General features: G+C 43.9%; 1 protein-coding gene across 2 annotated transcripts in view; it reads right to left on the reverse strand.

Annotated features, from left to right (window-relative positions):
- The window catches only part of med14 (mediator complex subunit 14), a 78,625-nt gene that overhangs the window by 26,183 nt on the left and 31,928 nt on the right, over nucleotides 1–20,514 (reverse strand). For both annotated transcript variants that reach the window (XM_061724228.1, XM_061724227.1), the window contains exons 2-10: nucleotides 14,123–14,149; nucleotides 13,917–14,022; nucleotides 10,240–10,413; nucleotides 7,084–7,213; nucleotides 6,873–7,001; nucleotides 4,735–4,842; nucleotides 4,018–4,150; nucleotides 3,003–3,153; nucleotides 2,795–2,906 (exon numbers count right to left, since the gene is read on the reverse strand). In XM_061724228.1, coding sequence (XP_061580212.1) covers nucleotides 2,795–2,906; nucleotides 3,003–3,153; nucleotides 4,018–4,150; nucleotides 4,735–4,842; nucleotides 6,873–7,001; nucleotides 7,084–7,213; nucleotides 10,240–10,413; nucleotides 13,917–14,022; nucleotides 14,123–14,149 — 1,070 coding nt within the window. The remainder of the gene's footprint in view (nucleotides 1–2,794; nucleotides 2,907–3,002; nucleotides 3,154–4,017; nucleotides 4,151–4,734; nucleotides 4,843–6,872; nucleotides 7,002–7,083; nucleotides 7,214–10,239; nucleotides 10,414–13,916; nucleotides 14,023–14,122; nucleotides 14,150–20,514) is intronic.

Consider the following 20,514-nt stretch of genomic DNA (forward strand, 5'->3'; position numbering starts at 1 on the left):
GGTGCAGAGGAGGCTGATACTACATGATATTTAGGCGTTAGCGGTGCAGAGGAGGCTGATACTACGTGATATTTAGGCGTTAGTGGTGCAGAGGAGGCTGATACTACGTGATATTTAGAGGCGTTAGTGGTGCAGAGGAGGCTGATACTACATGATATTTAGGCGTTAGCGGTGCAGAGGAGGCTGATACTACGTGATATTTAGAGGCGTTAGTGGTGCAGAGGAGGCTGATACTACATGATATTTAGGCGTTAGCGGTGCAGAGGAGGCTGATACTACGTGATATTTAGAGGCTGATACTACATGATATTTAGGCGTTAGCGGTGCAGAAGAGGCTGATACTACGTGATATTTAGGCGTTAGTGGTGCAGAGGAGGCTGAAACTACGTGATATTTAGGCGTTAGCGGTGCAGAGGAGGCTGATACTACGTGATATTTAGGCGTTAGCAGTGCAGAGGAGGCTGATACTACGTGATATTTAGGCGTTAGCGGTGCAGAGGAGGCTGATACTACATGATATTTAGGCGTTAGCGGTGCAGAGGAGGCTGATACTACATGATATTTAGGCGTTAGCGGTGCAGAGGAGGCTGATACTACATGATATTTAGGCGTTAGCGGTGCAGAGGAGGCTGATACTACGTGATATTTAGAGGCTGATACTACATGATATTTAGGCGTTAGCGGTGCAGAAGAGGCTGATACTACGTGATATTTAGGCGTTAGTGGTGCAGAGGAGGCTGAAACTACGTGATATTTAGGCGTTAGCGGTGCAGAGGAGGCTGATACTACGTGATATTTAGGCGTTAGCAGTGCAGAGGAGGCTGATACTACGTGATATTTAGGCGTTAGCAGTGCAGAGGAGGCTGATACTACGTGATATTTAGAGGCTGATACTACGTGATATTTAGGCGTTAGTGGTGCAGAGGAGGCTGAAACTACGTGATATTTAGGCGTTAGCGGTGCAGAGGAGGCTGATACTACGTGATATTTAGGCGTTAGTGGTGCAGAGGAGGCTGAAACTACGTGATATTTAGGCGTTAGCGGTGCAGAGGAGGCTGATACTACGTGATATTTAGAGGCTGATACTACGTGATATTTAGGCGTTAGTGGTGCAGAGGAGGCTGATACTACGTGTTATTTAGGCGTTAGCGGTGCAGAAGAGGCTGATACTACGTGATATTTAGAGGCTGATACTACGTGATATTTAGGCGTTAGCGGTGCAGAGGAGGCTGATACTACGTGATATTTAGGCGTTAGTGGTGCAGAGGAGGCTGATACTACATGATATTTAGGCGTTAGCGGTGCAGAGGAGGCTGATACTACGTGATATTTAGAGGCTGATACTACATGATATTTAGGCGTTAGTGGTGCAGAAGAGGCTGATACTACGTGATATTTAGGCGTTAGTGGTGCAGAGGAGGCTGATACTACATGATATTTAGGCGTTAGCGGTGCAGAGGAGGCTGATACTACGTGATATTTAGGCGTTAGTGGTGCAGAGGAGGCTGATACTACATGATATTTAGGCGTTAGCGGTGCAGAGGAGGCTGATACTACATGATATTTAGGCGTTAGCGGTGCAGAGGAGGCTGATACTACGTGATATTTAGGCGTTAGCGGTGCAGAGGAGGCTGATACTACGTGATATTTAGAGGCTGATATTACGTGATATTTAGAGGCTGATACTACGTGATATTTAGGCGTTAGTGGTGCAGAGGAGGCTGATACTACGTGATATTTAGGCGTTAGCAGTGCAGAGGAGGCTGATACTACGTGATATTTAGGCGTTAGCAGTGCAGAGGAGGCTGATACTACGTGATATTTAGAGGCTGATACTACGTGATATTTAGGCGTTAGTGGTGCAGAGGAGGCTGAAACTACGTGATATTTAGGCGTTAGCGGTGCAGAGGAGGCTGATACTACGTGATATTTAGAGGCTGATACTACGTGATATTTAGGCGTTAGTGGTGCAGAGGAGGCTGATACTACGTGTTATTTAGGCGTTAGCGGTGCAGAAGAGGCTGATACTACGTGATATTTAGGCGTTAGCGGTGCAGAGGAGGCTGATACTACGTGATATTTAGGCGTTAGCGGTGCAGAGGAGGCTGATACTACGTGATATTTAGGCGTTAGCGGTGCAGAGGAGGCTGATACTACGTGATATTTAGGCGTTAGCGGTGCAGAGGAGGCTGATACTACGTGATATTTAGGCGTTAGCGGTGCAGAGGAGGCTGATACTACGTGATATTTAGGCGTTAGCGGTGCAGACGAGGCTGAAACTACGTGATATTTAGGCGTTAGCGGTGCAGAGGAGGCTGATACTACGTGATATTTAGGCGTTAGCGGTGCAGACGAGGCTGAAACTACGTGATATTTAGGCGTTAGCGGTGCAGAGGAGGCTGATACTACGTGATATTTAGGCGTTAGCGGTGCAGAGGAGGCTGATACTACGTGATATTTAGGCGTTAGCGGTGCAGACGAGGCTGATACTACGTGATATTTAGAGGCGTTAGCGGTGCAGAGGAGGCTGATACTACGTGATATTTAGAGGCGTTAGCGGTGCAGAGGAGGCTGATACTACGTGATATTTAGAGGCGTTAGCGGTGCAGAGGAGGCTGATACTACGTGATATTTAGGCGTTAGCGGTGCAGAGGAGGCTGATACTACGTGATATTTAGGCGTTAGCGGTGCAGAGGAGGCTGATACTACGTGATATTTAGGCGTTAGCGGTGCAGAGGAGGCTGATACTACGTGATATTTAGGCGTTAGTGGTGCAGAGGAGGCCGATACTCACCGTTGTCACTGGGGTTGCTGCTCTTTAAAATGGCTTTAAGCTCCTGGAGCTTCTGGTGGGAACGAGCGTGAACGCTGTCAATCAAAAGCTTTTCCACTGACAGGTGATCAATCTGAACAAGTGAGAAGAAACCATAAGAAAACATAATAACAGAGCAACACCAACGGCCGTGGAGTTTATATGACACTATTATTGTTATTATGTCGACCTTCATGGCCCGCTCCATTAACTTGGAGTCACAGGCAGGAAGAGGAGGCTCATGGGAAATCTGCAGAGGTTTGGATCCGTCCGTCTCATCGATCTTGATGGTCACCTTGTGTACGGACGCGGTACCGGTCTTCCTGCCCAGAACCTGCTGGCTGGAGGATGAACGTGTTACTGTCGTGAGCGTGTTACTGTCGTGAGCGTGTTACTGTCGTGAGCGTGTTACTGGGCCGTCGTGAGCGTGTTACTGTTGTGAGCGTGTTACTGTTGTGAGCGTGTTACTGTTGTGAACGTGTTACTGTCGTGAACGTGTTACTGTTGTGAGTGTGTTACTGTTGTGAGCGTGTTACTGTTGTGAGCGTGTTACTGTCGTGAGCGTGTTACTGTTGTGAGCGTGTTACTGTTGTGAACGTGTTACTGTCGTGAGCGTGTTACTGTTGTGAGCGTGTTACTGTTGTGAGCGTGTTACTGTTGTGAGCGTGTTACTGTTGTGAGCGTGTTACTGTTGTGAACGTGTTACTGTCGTGAACGTGTTACTGTTGTGAGCGTGTTACTGTTGTGAACGTGTTACTGTTGTGAACGTGTTACTGTTGTGAACGTGTTACTGTTGTGAGCGTGTTACTGGGTCGTCGTGAGCGTGTTACTGTTGTGAACGTGTTACTGTCGTGAACGTGTTACTGTTGTGAACGTGTTACTGTTGTGAACGTGTTACTGTCGTGAACGTGTTACTGTTGTGAGCGTGTTACTGTTGTGAGCGTGTTACTGTTGTGAGCGTGTTACTGTTGTGAGCGTGTTACTGTTGTGAGCGTGTTACTGTTGTGAGCGTGTTACTGTTGTGAACGTGTTACTGTTGTGAGCGTGTTACTGTTGTGAGCGTGTTACTGGGTCGTTGTGAGCGTGTTACTGGGTCGTTGTGAGCGTGTTACTGGGTCGTTGTGAGCGTTTTACTGGTGTTACTGGTGCTACTGGGTGGTGTTACTGGTGCTACTGGGTGGTGTTACTGGTGCTACTGGTCTTACTTCCAGACGGACAGCGTGAGGAACTTGGCCGGCAGGTATCTCTCCTCCGTCACCAGGTCTCCCCATCGCTCCCTGATCAGCATCAGCGTCTGAGAGTGCAGAACCTCCAGCTGCAGCGACAGGCAGAAGGAGTCTGGAGAAACCCGGTTAAGGGAAGCACCGAGGAAACACAGAGGAAACACCGAGGAAACACCGAGGAAACACAGAGGAAACACCGAGGAAACACCGAGGAAACACCGAGGAAACACCGGCCAGGTGGAGGTGGAGTGTGACACTCTCACTCTCTCACACACACACACACTCTAGCTCTCTCACACTAAAGGGGGGTTTGTGCCGCACACAGTCGGCTCTTTGAGGCGGTGGAGGCGGAGCTGGACAGACCAGCATGGTGATCATCACGGTGATCAGCAGGTCCGGCTCGGCCCGCATCTCTAGTGCGGAGCTGTGATGCTGCGTGTTACCAGCTCGTCTCTGCGCAGCAGTAACTGGTTAATAAAGCCTCTCCTCCCTCTGCTCATGCAGACGAGCTGCCGTCTCCCTCAGACTCCCGGGGAGTTTCAGCAGTAAAGAGAAGGGCTGAAGGATCCGTCTGTGCAGCTGCGTCTCATCGGGATGCTGCACTCGTGTGCTGGATCAGTCCCTGCTCTATATAAACCCCCCCGGACCCCCCAGCCCCCCCGGCCTGCTGCAGCCCAGGCTGCATGTGTGGAAGGATACGCAGGCAGTTGTACATGTCCTGCAGGGGCTTCTCGTCTGCACAGAGCCGGGCCTGGACCAGCTCGTGGATGAAGTTCACCTGCAGGCTGTGGACCAGAGCTCGGCCGTCTGGGGGGGAGAGAGGGAAACCACGATGAGGGACGACAAGAGCAGGGAAATAACCTGTCAAACTTTGTAAACATGACTCATGATTAGGGGGGGGTAAAAATATAGAAAAATCGATGCATCGCAATTATCCCCGATATCGATTAAGCAAAGCCTCTGAATGGATTAACCTCCCGGCCAGTGGGGGGCGCTGTGTGCATCATTTTCTTATGGTTCTCGTTTTGTGGATGGCGGCTGCACGCGACCAAACAATAAAATGGCGACGACGGCGAGTGGAAAATCTTTCAGATCAGACGTTTGGACTCATTTTGAATTCCCATTTAAAGAAGGAACACGAGAAACGGACTAAAGTAGCGTGGTGTGTAAAGCCCCTTTCACACAGGGGTCGTCAACCCGCGGCTCTAGAGCCACATGCAGCTATTTAGCGCCGCCCTAGTGGCTCCTGGAGCTTTAAAAAAAATGTTTGACCTTTTTTTCTTTATTTCCTTTTTTCTCCAGCTTTTCTCTTTTTTTCCTTTTTTTCCCCTCTTTTTTTTCTTCCTTTTTCCTTTTCTTTTTAATCTCGACATTTCGACTTTTTTCTCGAAATTTTGACTTTTTTCTCAACATTTCGACTTTTTTCTCGAAGTGCAAAATGAAAGAAAAATCTTCTTCCATATTATTTTTATCCTTGTCCTGCCATCCGTAACAAAAAGAGTCATGTTGAAAGACATTAGCAGCTACATTTGCAGCCGAGTAGCCAGTTCTAACTAATATAGAAACATGCAGCAGGTGTTCCTTCATTCTAAGGCTGATACAAGACTTTTCATTTTTTGCGGCTCCAGACGTATTTGTTTTTTGTGATTTTGGTCCAATATGGATCTAAAACATGTCGGATTGCCGACCCCTGACATAGAGGGTGCAAAGCGGCGATCCCATTCATTGTGTATGTGCTGCCGCGGCACAAGAGCGACCGCTCTGCCACCGAGCTCGGCGTCACGCCTGCCTGCCCGAATTGAACATTTTTTAATTCCACCGTGCCGCGCTGAGACGACGTCTCGGCCGACTCTGCTCCCCACCCGGCGGTGGGTGCGGCGCAGACCCGGCTCTATGTGAAAGCAGCTTAAGTCGTGCCAGGCAGAACTAAAATACAACAGCAACAGGACAAACCTGCGGATCATGTTGACACAACTGGCATGTGTTTTTTTTTATTTTAACTTTTGTACCACAGTAAAATGCACCAGTGAGCCGTTATGGTGCTGCTAAGTTTAATTGCTCAGTTAATTTCTATGTGAAGTAACACGTGTTAAAATTGCCAACAGGGTTGTGTATTTCTACGTCTTACTGAATCGATATCGAAGTATTTACCGTATTGACCCGAATATAAGACGACCCTGATTGTAAGACTAAATTTGAAAAAAGACTTTTTTTTAACACCAAATGAAATATTTATACAGAAAATAATTACAGTACATCTGAAACAAATGATTATAACAATATTTTTTTACTGTATTGCACCAATCACCACAACAAATTCCTTGTGTGTGTTGACAAACTTGGCAATAAACCCCCTTTCTGATTCTGATTCTGATTTGAAAGAAAAAGCATGTTATTTTGCCTCATTCAAATCATGATCTTGAAGTTTGCATCATAACTTCTTCGACCCACTTTTCTCCAGATTGTTGCTATGTTTCTCCATTTTCTGTTATCTCTTCTGTTATTTTCTTCTCTTTTCTTTCTTACTGCTATTTTTATTTTTATTCTTGGTGACAGGGGTTTGCTTTGGCCTGGGGAGTTAAGTTCAGCATTTAAAGATATCTGGCGCCATCTAGTGTTGTGAATGGGTGTAACGTCTAGACCCCGAATGTAAGACGACCCCCACTTTTTCAGTCTTATTTCAATGCAAAAAACCCGGTCTTATATTCGGGCCAATATGGTAAATCAATATCGAATTGAAATCGAATTGAAACCTAAAGAATCTAAATGGAATCGTGAGGTTCTTAACAATCCCCAGCCCTACTCATGATGGTGAGAACCAGCAGCCCCCGTCTCACCCCCCGTCTCTTTGTCCTCCACCAGGATCTCCAGCTTCAGCAGCCTCCAGGGAACGTCGGGGTCGTCTCCCATCACCGTCAGCGTGGCCTCGAACTCGCCCTCCACTCGGAACTTCACACGTCCGTTGGCTGCAGGTGAACACGCAGACACCTTAGAACAAAACCTTGTGAAACGTTTAACCCCTAAAAGAGGCTTTAGCCCAGCACTCACCCACGGTGAGGTTAGCTAGCTGCGGCGGCAGGTCCGTGGTGACCAGGCGGTGCCGGAGGATCTGGTTGAGCTGGCTCAGCGTCGCCTGCTTCTCCGCCTTAGTGATGGGGTCTGGAGGAATGATCTTATCCTGCAAACACACAAACATCCGGACTGATGTGTAGACACGTTTAACCTCCATCACCTTCTCATACAGGTCCCTTATAGAGGGAACGTTCATGATGTCACAGATGCAGAAAGACTGAGTGTCAGCGTAAAGTTTCAGTTTGAGCAACTGGAAAACATCCAAAATGGGAAAGAGCTGTTGTGCGATCGACTGTACTCATAGATTTAGCAAGAAATAAAGAGTTATCGTTTTACAGACTGCTGAAAAATAAGCTTAAGAGAGACAAATGGATCTCTGCAATTCACAGAAACAACTGGATTCCAGAACAGGAACGTGGATTTGTGGTTCCCATTTTGTACCAGGTAATGTTGGATTTTTGGGTAGCTAACGTTAAACGGTCAAATCATAAAGTTCGGTGTCCTCATCACTTTAATTTCTCCAACAAATCCTGCCTTGAAGTCGGACCAAGCGTCAAGACTTTTGTAAGCCTTCAAGCTTTGCTTTGTGTATTTCCCCGACGTAGAAATTAAGTACATATAAATATCAGGAAACTGGATTGGTGGCCAAATATTAATGTCCATGGACCACTGGTTCTTGGTAACTGTACCAAATATTAATGTCCATGGACCACTGGTTCTTGGTAACTGTACCAAATATTAATGTCCATGGACCACTGGTTCTTGGTAACTGTACCAAATATTAATGTCCATGGACCACTGGTTCTTGGGGTAACTGTACCAAATATTAATGTCCATGGACCACTGGTTCTTGGTAACTGTACCAAATATTAATGTCCATGGACCACTGGTTCTTGGTAACTGTACCAAATATTAATGTCCATGGACCACTGGTTCTTGGTAAATGTACCAAATATTAATGTCCATGGACCACTGGTTCTTGGGGTAACTGTACCAAATATTAATGTCCATGGACCACTGGTTCTTGGTAACTGTACCAAATATTAATGTCCATGGACCACTGGTTCTTGGGGTAACTGTACCAAATATTAATGTCCATGGACCACTGGTTCTTGGTAACTGTACCAAATATTAATGTCCATGGACCACTGGTTCTTGGTAACTGTACCAAATATTAATGTCCATGGACCACTGGTTCTTGGTAACTGTACCAAATATTAATGTCCATGGACCACTGGTTCTTGGGGTAACTGTACCAAATATTAATGTCCATGGACCACTGGTTCTTGGTAACTGTACCAAATATTAATGTCCATGGACCACTGGTTCTTGGTAACTGTACCAAATATTAATGTCCATGGACCACTGGTTCTTGGTAACTGTACCAAATATTAATGTCCATGGATCACTGGTTCTTGGTAACTGTACCAAATATTAATGTCCATGGACCACTGGTTCTTGGTAACTGTACCAAATATTAATGTCCATGGACCACTGGTTCTTGGTAACTGTACCAAATATTAATGTCCATGGACCACTGGTTCTTGGGGTAACTGTACCAAATATTAATGTCCATGGACCACTGGTTCTTGGTAACTGTACCAAATATTAATGTCCATGGACCACTGGTTCTTGGGGTAACTGTACCAAATATTAATGTCCATGGACCACTTGTTCTTGGTAACTGTACCAAATATTAATGTCCATGGACCACTGGTTCTTGGGGTAACTGTACCAAATATTAATGTCCATGGACCACTGGTTCTTGGGGTAACTGTACCAAATATTAATGTCCATGGACCACTGGTTCTTGGTAACTGTACCAAATATTAATGTCCATGGACCACTGGTTCTTGGTAACTGTACCAAATATTAATGTCCATGGACCACTGGTTCTTGGTAACTGTACCAAATATTAATGTCCATGGACCACTGGTTCTTGGTAACTGTACCAAATATTAATGTCCATGGACCACTGGTTCTTGGTAACTGTACCAAATATTAATGTCCATGGACCACTGGTTCTTGGTAACTGTACCAAATATTAATGTCCATGGACCACTGGTTCTTGGTAACTGTACCAAATATTAATGTCCATGGACCACTGGTTCTTGGTAACTGTACCAAATATTAATGTCCATGGACCACTGGTTCTTGGTAACTGTACCAAATATTAATGTCCATGGACCACTGGTTCTTGGGGTAACTGTACCAAATATTAATGTCCATGGACCACTGGTTCTTGGGGTAACTGTACCAAATATTAATGTCCATGGACCACTGGTTCTTGGGGTAACTGTACCAAATATTAATGTCCATGGACCACTGGTTCTTGGGGTAACTGTACCAAATATTAATTTCCAGGGACCACTGGTTCTTGGGGTAACTGTACCAAATATTAATGTCCATGGACCACTGGTTCTTGGTAACTGTACCAAATATTAATGTCCATGGACCACTGGTTCTTGGTAACTGTACCAAATATTAATGTCCATGGACCACTGGTTCTTGGGGTAACTGTACCAAATATTAATGTCCATGGACCACTGGTTCTTGGTAACTGTACCAAATATTAATGTCCATGGACCACTGGTTCTTGGTAACTGTACCAAATATTAATGTCCATGGACCACTGGTTCTTGGTAACTGTACCAAATATTAATGTCCATGGACCACTGGTTCTTGGGGTAACTGTACCAAATATTAATGTCCATGGACCACTGGTTCTTGGTAACTGTACCAAATATTAATGTCCATGGACCACTGGTTCTTGGTAACTGTACCAAATATTAATGTCCATGGACCACTGGTTCTTGGGGTAACTGTACCAAATATTAATGTCCATGGACCACTGGTTCTTGGTAACTGTACCAAATATTAATGTCCATGGACCACTGGTTCTTGGGGTAACTGTACCAAATATTAATGTCCATGGACCACTGGTTCTTGGGGTAACTGTACCAAATATTAATGTCCATGGACCACTGGTTCTTGGTAACTGTACCAAATATTAATGTCCATGGACCACTGGTTCTTGGTAACTGTACCAAATATTAATGTCCATGGACCACTGGTTCTTGGTAACTGTACCAATGCAGACCCTCTAGTGGCCAGTGGGGGGTGGGGACTCACTCGTATGCAGGTGGGCAGGCGGGGGTACGACCCCGTGGTCAGCACGTCGATGGCGAAGGGGATGGCGAAGCTGGGCAGGCGAGCGTGGACCAGAGCGTCCCGGGCCAGCGACGCCAGCCGGTCGGCCGTGTCCACAAACAGGATGGTCTGCTGGTCCAGGAAGCTGGAGATCATCTGTTACCATGGAGACGGGACAGAGCACAAGGTTGGACACGAGGAAACTGGCAGTGTAACATATACAGTCGTGTGAAACACATCCTCTCTCAGTTCTAAGGTTTTACATGTCAGGACATGTTGGTCTTCAGAGAGTCTTAGTTAAACAGGGAAAAACCCCAGATGTTCAACCACGGACAGTTTTAAAAGACTAAAAACCTTTTTTAGCAAAGCATTTTATCACTAAACAATGCTGTTGTTTTTTTTTCCCTAGTTGCTGTTTTTAATTGTTTTATTCTCTTTTCTGCCATGTCTTGACTTTTTATCCCTTTTATCTCTTATCTTGATTTTATTATTTATGTTTCACTGAGATTTTCAGTAATGTAAAGTGCAAAATCAATAATAATATATTTTTATTTATAATTATTTATTATTATGGGCATGCCAAGTAGTGGCATGACCATATTGCAATCATCCAGAATGGCCCAAAGGGCAATGTTGCTAGCATTTTGCTAACAAGCTAAAGTCGCAAAAGTCCCACTGCGCACCAGCGGGTGTACAGCATGACCCCGCTCGGATGTGGAAAAAAGAAATCCCCAAAAACTAAAACACGGTCGGAAAAACAAGGAAAACCATGAAAATGAAGGCGATATATTAGTATCTAGAAAAGGTTTCCCTTTTCTTATTATTCCGCACTCTTTTTTCATCCGTTGATACGGCCTGAACCGGAACGTGCACCCATGCATGGCATACATCGTTGGATGCGTCTCCATCGTGCCTCGATGGGCATTACTTTTCTCAGTAATAGGGGTTACCGTGGCAACGCTAGTTGCCAAAAAGCAAAAAAAAGGCGAAAATTCAGACGCCTATTGCTCGGCCGAACTTTATCGTAGAGACATCGTTCAAACTTTCAAACACTCAGCCCGATTGGCACTAACGCACCGTACAAGCTCATTATGCCAAGTATTACAGTTTTTGTGATATTGACCTTTCATTTTTTTTTTTTTTTCCGTTTGACTTTGGACGCTTGTTGCTAGGCAACACGTTATCGTAGAGACATCGTACAAATGTTTCCCGACTCGGCACGCTGTGGACTTCAACATATTCAAATTTCATGAAGCTGTGATTTTAGGAAATTTTATGTCAAAATCCAGGCCAAATGGCCCCATTCATTCGGATGGGGTTTTTTACCAGGTTGAAAAAAAAAACCTATCCGTTAACGTAGCCTGAACCGGAACGTGCACCCATGCATGGCATACATCGTTGGATGCGTCTCCATCGTACCTCGATGGGCATTACTTTTCTCAGTCAAAAGTGTTACCGTGGCAACGCTAGACGCCAAAAAGCAAAAAAAAAAGGCGAAAATTCGGACGCTTATTGCTCGGCCGAACTTTATCGTAGAGACATTGTTGAAACTTTCAAACACTCGGCCCGATTGGCCCTAACGGACCCTACAACCTCATTATGCTAATTATTACAGTTTTTGCGATATTGGCCTTTCATTTTTTTTTTTTTATTTCTGTTTGAATTTGGACGCTTGTTGCTAGGCAACAGGTTATCGTAGAGACATCGTACAAATGTCCCCTGACTCGGCACGCTGTGGACTTCAACATACTCAAATTTCATGAAGCTGGTATTTAAGGACATTTTATGTCAAAATCCAGGCCAAATGGCCCCATTCATTCGGATGGGGTTTTTTACCATGGTGAAAAAAAAAACCTATCCGTTAACGTAGCCTGAACCGGAACATGCACCCATGCATGGCATACATCGTTACATGCGTCTCCATCTTGCCTCGATGGGCATTACTTTTCTCAGTCAAAAGCGTTACCGTGGCAACGCTAGATGCCAAAAAGCGCGCCCCATTAATAACTATTGGGAGCACAGGAATGAATGAAATACAAGCGTAAAAACACCTCAAACTGACATAGAACCACCCCGAACACAAACACTGCAGCCCCAAACCAAAGCAGCGAGAGGGGACGAATGGGCGGTAGGGCATGCCCATATCAAAATTTCCAGAAATTTTCTAGTAATTATTATTATTATTATTAGGGGGGTATTGCCAAGGACCTCACGATACGATATTGCGATATCCAAATCTTGCGATATATGGCGATGTTATACATCATTTGCTGAAAACTGTAAAAGGCGTGATGCATCTTAAAATCCGAGTTGCACATACATCAGATTATAATAACGTTATTCAAATGATCCAGGCCGCCCCTGGTGGGAAAGAACCAAACCGAGGTGTGGCGAGTCGAGTTGCGCTGAGTAGGTACTAGTGGAAAATCGCCATTATGCGTCGCTCTCTTAAGACGCCCAGCAGTGTTTCAATCAGGTCGAGGTCTGGACTTTGACAGGAACATTAACACATCCATCTTTCTTTTTCAGCTCATTCTGTTGCTGATTTGCTGATGTTTTCAGGATCTGTTGGATCATCTGTCACCATACAACAATGGACACGCTGGTACTGTTCCAAACTGTCCAACTGTCCAAAATGTCTTGCTCCCTTGGGACTATGTTATCACACACCTGAATGCTCTGCTTTTATTGACCCTGTCATAGTTGCTGATGATAAGGGTCCTGGACGGCTCAGTGGTTCAGCAGGCGTTTGTAGAGGCTGTAGTCCTCGTGCGGGCAACGCAGGTTCGAGTCCCGGCCTGCGCTCTATACTGAAACCCCTCCCCCTCTCTACCTGTTTCCTGTCTACCTACTTTCTCAATAAAAGCCACTAATGCCACAAAAACTTAAATAACAAACAAAAAAACGTTCTGATGATGAACTCGTCAAGTGGATCTGAGTAACACTTGACCACTGCTACTTATCCTCTTAGGTTTTCAATAACGTTTTCATGCGTTTTGGCCGTTTGTTTACACGAAAACTAAGAAGCTCAAAGTCTCCAAAAACCATCATTTCTGAAAACTCCGGCCAAAGTGTAGATTTTTAAAACCTCCGTCTTCACGTTTGCTTGTAAACGGAGAGAAACGGACATTTATTCTTCAGAACGTCACATTATGAGACAGAAACGTCACCAGCGTCATGAGTGACACCTGTGGTTACAATTAGTTTGTAACCGTCAATATTTTCTTGTATTTTACCTGTTTTATATTCTAAAGTCACACTTAAAAGTAACTCCACTTCTCTGTCACTCCAAACCAAAGACTCTGGTTCATCTTGGAAGTAACTGGAAGTTACTCGTGTCATTTGTTGATGTTTTTTTCCAGGATTCTGATTGGCTAGCATGACTTTATCTTCTCGTTACACTGCCCCCTGTAGGTTTGGCTGCTCATAGCACCTTAACAGATATTTATGCAGGTTCCTGTAAATGATGGGATTTTTAGAAACGTAGAGGGGGAAATATCTGTTTTTGTAAATACCCGTGTAAACGTGGCCTTAATTCCCATGGAAACAGTAAGGATGTACTTGCTGCTGCATTTTGTCATAATTTTCCTAATTTTTCCTAATTTTCCTAAAGTTGTTTATCATCTGTGGTTATGAGCAGGTTGTGTGCCAGGACGTACCGCGCACTTCTCCACCTTGCCGGCGTTGCTGGCCCACTTCACCAGGGCCAGCAGGCGGACGAACAGCTGCCGCGTGCGGCTCGCAAACTGGACTATCTCGATTTTCCTGGAGTTTCAAGGAGAGCAGAAACATTTGAAGAGTTTTATTTGTACATAAGTGTGTGATGAGTGGATGGAGTCAGATGATTCATTTAACAGACACGTACCTCTCCATGTCCGTTTTTCTGGGTAACCTGCAATGAAACAAAGCAAAACATCAGCGCTCATGTGGATCCAGTTTTAGTGCAAATGAAAGTTTTTATGTTTGAATCAACCAGTTTACGTCTCTGTGGACATCAGTCGTTATCGCCTCATAAAAACATGCTTTTCAATCACTAACATAAAAACATGCTTTTCAATCACTAACTAGCAGTTCCACCATCACTTCTACTTTACGGTACTTTCCTCGACACAACTCATACAACTAGGTGGTAAACTAGTCGTGCTGGTGTAATAATACTAGTTATTACTAGTTATTACTGGTGACTCACAGCTCGGCCAGCAGCGCGATCTTGTGGTAATAATAGTAATAATACAGTTTAATAACTTATTAAATAGTTACAGCTCGGCCAGCTGCGTGATCTTGTGGTAATAATAGTTTAATTATAGTTATTTTATTAACTTACAGCAGCGTGATCTCGTGGTAATAATAGTAATAATACTAGTTAATATTAATTATTTTATTAACTTACAGCTCTGCTAACAGGGTGATCTCGTGGTAATAATAATAATTAATGATGCACCGATTGTTCGGTAACCAAAATTGTTCGGCCGAAAATGGCAAAAAAACACTTTCGGTGTTCGGTGGAATAAGTGGGAAAAAACCGAACAATTAATAACGGCGTTGTAAAATAAGGAAATAGACTGGCCGCTCCGTAACTGTTGCACCACAAACATAAATCGTTGGCCAACCAAAAACTAACCCCATAAGAATTTTACCAACATTCACCAGCAGGTGGAACCAAAACAACATAAATCAATCTATTACAGGTTTAGATGAGGAAATCAAAGAGCGTGGAGTGAAGTGGTGCAAACATGTCAGCAGTGTGGAAGTATTTTAGAGTGGCAAAGAATAAAACAAGAATGGCTGTTTGCAATGAATGTTCTGCTCAAATATCTAGAGGGGAAACATCTGCAAAGTCTTTCAGCTACAAGTTTGATTTATCATTTGAAATGATAAAAAACCCTGAGCGCTTTAATGCATTTTTATTGTTTTAAGGCCTATGTTACAATGTTCAGTCAGTTAAGCCTAACGTAAGCTCAAAGATGGCCAAAAAATGTATTTAGCTAATTTATTTATTTTAAGATATTGTTCTTTGCTGGTATAATGTCTGCTGGAATATTTAAAAAATGCTGGGAAATTAAAAAATGTTCAGTTTTTTATGTTCAACAAATGTTTTCTAACTTGTAATTTTGTAAAAGATTTTTTTCTTTTAAAAGCATGCCTAAATCAAATTTATTTGATTTATGCAATGGTGAAAAAATTGGCAAAATAAATGAAAAACTGCGAAGAACCATGTTCGGAATTGTTCGGTATTCGGCCAAGTGTTTATTATTATTTTCGGTTTCGGCCACAAATTTTCATTTCGGTGCATCACTAATAATAATAATAGTAATAATAGTTTTATTAACTCACAGTTCCGCTAACAGCGTGTTCTCGTGGTAATAATAGTTTAATTTTAGTTATTATTTTACTCACAGCTCCGCCAGCAGCGTGATCTCGTGGTAATAATAGTAATAATAATTATATTAACTCACAGTTCTGCTAACAGCGTGATCTCGTGGTAATAATAGTTTAATAATAATATTAATAATAATAGTTCTTACAGTTATAGTAATAATAATAATTTTAATAACTTACAGCTCCGCTAACAGCGTGATCTCGTGGTAATAATAATAATTTTAATAATTATAATAACTTACAGTTCTGCTAACAGCGTGATCTCGTGGTAATAACAGTAATAATAGTAATAATAATTATTATTATAATAACTTACAGCTCCGCTAACAGCGTGATCTCGTGGTAATAGTAATAATAGTAATAATAATAATAATAATTCTTACAGTTCTGCTAACAGCGTGATCTCGTGGTTATAATAGTAATAATATTAATAATAATTATATTAACTCACAGCTCCGCTAACAGCGTGATCTCGTGGTAATAACAGTAATAATATTAATAATTATTATGTGCAATCTTTCACTCACTGCAACGTGCAATTATGTATATATATATCCATCTGTAAATATCCATCTGTTATCTTTTTCATATACTAATATCTTATTATTTATCTTTATTCTTCTTCTTCTTATTATTATTATTATTATTGTATACCAGTTTACTGTTTATAGTGTTTATAGTGTGTTATTATTATTACTGTGTTACTACTTTTTCTATTGTTGCCTCTTGTTTTTGCACTATCCCCTTTGCTGCTGTGAACTGGAAATTTCCCCTCTGTGGGACTATTAAAGGTTTATCTTATCTTATCTTATTATTATAATAACTTACAGCTCCGCTAGCAGCGTGATCTCGTGGTAATAATAGTAATAATAATTACAATAACTTACAGTTCTGCCAGCAGCGTGATCTCGTGGTAATAATAGTAATAATAATTATAATAACTTACAGCTCCGCTAACAGCGTGATCTCGTGGTAATAATAGTAATAATAATTATTAACTCACAGTTCCGCTAACAGCGTGATCTCGTGGTAATAATAATAATAATAATAATTATAATAACTTACAGTTCTGCCAGCAGCGTGATCTCGTGGTAATAATAGTAATAATAATAATAATAGTTTTATTAACTTACAGCTCCGCTAACAGCGTGATCTTGTGGTAATAATAGTAATAATAATAATAATAATAATTAATAACTTACAGCTCCGCTAGCAGCGTGATCTCGTGGTAATAATAGTAATAATAATAATAATAGTTTTATTAACTTACAGCTCCGCTAACAGCGTGATCTTGTGGTAATAATAGTAATAATAATAATAACTAGACAAAATTCCCGGGAAATTTTGAAGTGCCACGGACTACTGCCGGATGATCGCGGGGCTTATTTGCACCCATGAAGGTCAAGGACTCGATACTTAGTCATTTGACACCACCCATGACTCTCTATGTCAAACCATTCAAAAGTTATTACAGAAAATATGTAATGAGCTAATAGAACCGCTAACAAGACCGCTAACGGGACCGCTAACGGGATAGCTAACAGAACCGCTAACGGAACCTCTAACGGGATCGCTAACTGAACCGCTAACGGGATCGCTAAAGGGATCGCTAACGGGACCGCTAACCGAGCCGCTAACGGAATCGCTAACCGAGCCGCTAACAACCGCTAACGGAACCGCTAACGGGGCCGCTAACGGGGCCGCTAACGGGGCCGCTAACGGGGCCGCTAACGGGGCCGCTAACGGGGCCGCTAACGGAACCGCTAACGGGACCGCTAACGGGATCGCTAACGGGACCGCTAACCGAGCCGCTAATGGGGTCGCTAACGGGACCGCTAACAACCGCTAACGGAACCGCTAACGGGACCGCTAACAGAACCGCTAACTGAACCGCTAACGGGATTGCTAACGGGATCGCTAACGGGACCGCTAACGGGATCGCTAACCGAGCCGCTAACGGAATCGCTAACTGAGCCGCTAACGGAACCACTAACGGAACCGCTAACGGGACCGCTAACGGGACCGCTAATGGGATCGCTAACGGAACTGCTAACGGGACCGCTAACGGGACCGCTAACGGGACCGCTAACGGGACCGCTAACGGGACCGCTAACGGGATCGCTAACGGGACCGCTAACGGGACCGCTAACCGAGCCGCTAATGGGGTAGCTAACGGGACCGCTAACAACCGCTAACGGAACCGCTAACGGGACCGCTAACAGAACCGCTAACTGAACCGCTAACGGGATCGCTAACGGGATCGCTAACGGGACCGCTAACGGGACCGCTAACGGGACCGCTAACGGGATCGCTAACGGGACCGCTAACCGAGCCGCTAATGGGGTCGCTAACGGGACCGCTAACAACCGCTAACGGAACCGCTAACGGGACCGCTAACAGAACCGCTAAATGAACCGCTAACGGGATCGCTAACGGGACCGCTAACCGAGCCGCTAACGGAATCGCTAACCGAGCCGCTAACGGAACCGCTAACGGAACCGCTAACGGTACCGCTAACGGGACCGCTAATGGGATCGCTAACGGAACCGCTAACGGGACCGCTAACGGGACCGCTAACGGGATCGCTAACGGGACCGCTAACCGAGCCGCTAATGGGGTTGCTAACGGGACCGCTAACAACCGCTAACGGAACCGCTAACGGGGCCGCTAACAGAACCGCTAACGGGACCGCTAACGGGATCGCTAACAACCGCTAGCGGAACCGCTAACGGGACCGCTAACGGGATCGCTAACGGAATCGCTAACTGAACCGCTAACGGGACCGCTAACGGGACCGCTAACCGAGCCGCTAACGGGATCGCTAACCGAGCCGCTAACGGGATCGCTAACAACCGCTAACGGGACCGCTTACGGGATTGCTAACGGGACCGCTAACGGGGTCGCTAACTTGACCGCTAACGGGATCGCTAACTGGACCGTTAAGGGGACCGCTAACGGGATCGCTAACAGGACCGCTAACAGAACCGCTAACGGGACCGCTAACACCAATAACACTACCATCCCATAATAATCACTTACCATCCCATAATAACCATGGATGTATTATAGAAACTGGATCGGAGACTAAAAATGGCCGCCCATTCATTTCAATGCATTCTGCTCAGCCAGCGCATAAGCCGAAAAAATCTCTGACTTCCGGGTTTACTTCCGCATACAGCGGCCCATAGAGCATGCGCAGTTGAGTCACCTCCCATGATGCTCTGGGGCCTCCCATCATGCCCCGGGGCAATGACGCGAGTATTAATATAATATGTATTAATATAATATCTTAATTAATGTATATTATTACATGTATAGCATTACATATATTATTAATGTATTAATATAATATAATTACATAATATATATTAATATAAACATCCGTGGAATGCACGGACACGGCTGTGACGTCAGCTGTGACGTCACGCCCAGAAAGAGACTTTTCTTTTACTTTTCTGGCCGTTATAAAACATTTTTGACGGATATAAAGTCCATGACTTAAAAATATAGAATACAAAGATTAGTAATTGCCGGGGATTACAGCTGGAGGTGTCCTGTGAACAGTTTTAGAGGCTTCTCTTTTACTATTGCGGTCTATGGGAAAAAAGCTTTCTGGGCCGCATGGGATTTTTGGTTGCAGTACCGCGGTTGGCCACTGGAAAAAATCGGCGCGCCTTCTGAGTGCCAGACCCGGGGGCTGATAATAACACTAACATCCTATAAAAACACTAACATCCCATAATAACACTAACATCCTATAAAAACACCTGCCATCCCATAATAACACTAACATCCTATAAAAACACCTGCCATCCCATAATAACACCTATCGTGTGTGTGTGTGTGTGTGTGTGTGTGTGTGTGTGTGTGTGTGTGTGTGTGTGTGTTCATCTAAGGTTAAAAGGTCAGGGTTCAGATTTCTCCATTTTCCAGGTTATACTATGAAGCCTGTACTGAGTGAGTCATGTGACCAGTTCTGGGTCAGTCTAATCAGCACAGCTGAGCTGTGGTTGCTAGGGGCAACAAGAACCTGATACAGAGGGAGCGGGAATGACTCAGCTGGATTTTCGGTTGTGACAAACCTGAAATCACTCCACTTTGCGCTCAAACCGTAGCTCTTAGCAGAAAAACGAAAACATTTTGAGAAACGGAGAACCCACCAGATTATCTAAATGTTATTTTCATACAGATATTCCTTAAAATGTGTTAGTAACGGCAATTCGAAAACAAAAATGAGATTTTTTTTAAGAAAACTTCATTTAACATGGGAGTCAATGAAGAGCAAGACAGGAACTGGCGTGTCTGTTGGCTCCCCCGTTAAAATTTTGTGCACACCACGCCTGTCAAAGTCACATTTTATGAATCACAAAACCTATGTCTATATTCTGACCAAAAATTATCTGTCTACCTTTTACGGTTTGGCCGTGACCTCGAGTTACAAATAAGAAATCATGTTTTTTTTTCAGTGTAACTACACTCTAGCAAACTGACTCCCGTGCTCTAGATTTGAAAAAAAGTGATTTCCAGTCCTCGCTTGAGGGCTCATATCTTGAAAAGTGTACATTTTAGGAAAAAACAGTTTCGGGTTTGGAGAGAGAAGAGAAGTTTTCCTCCATTTTGAAGTTTGAATGACGTTTCTACGTGCAAGTATGAGAAAGATACGTGACTCAGAAAAAAGGTGAATTTTGTCTTTTTTCTCGACATTTTCCCATCCGCTTATAATGGCGCCATTGAAATGCATGGGAAAATCTCCCCATTAGTTTGGAAATTTGGAAATGTTTTTGCACTTCGTGCAAAAACTATTCGTGCCATCGTTCTGAAAATCCACAGGACTGTAGTTAAATTCAGGGCCTACAACTTTCTAAATCGGTTCAGAAT

Source organism: Cololabis saira, chromosome 6 (assembly GCF_033807715.1).
Source record: "Cololabis saira isolate AMF1-May2022 chromosome 6, fColSai1.1, whole genome shotgun sequence".
In the NCBI taxonomy this organism is placed as follows: domain Eukaryota; kingdom Metazoa; phylum Chordata; class Actinopteri; order Beloniformes; family Belonidae; genus Cololabis; species Cololabis saira.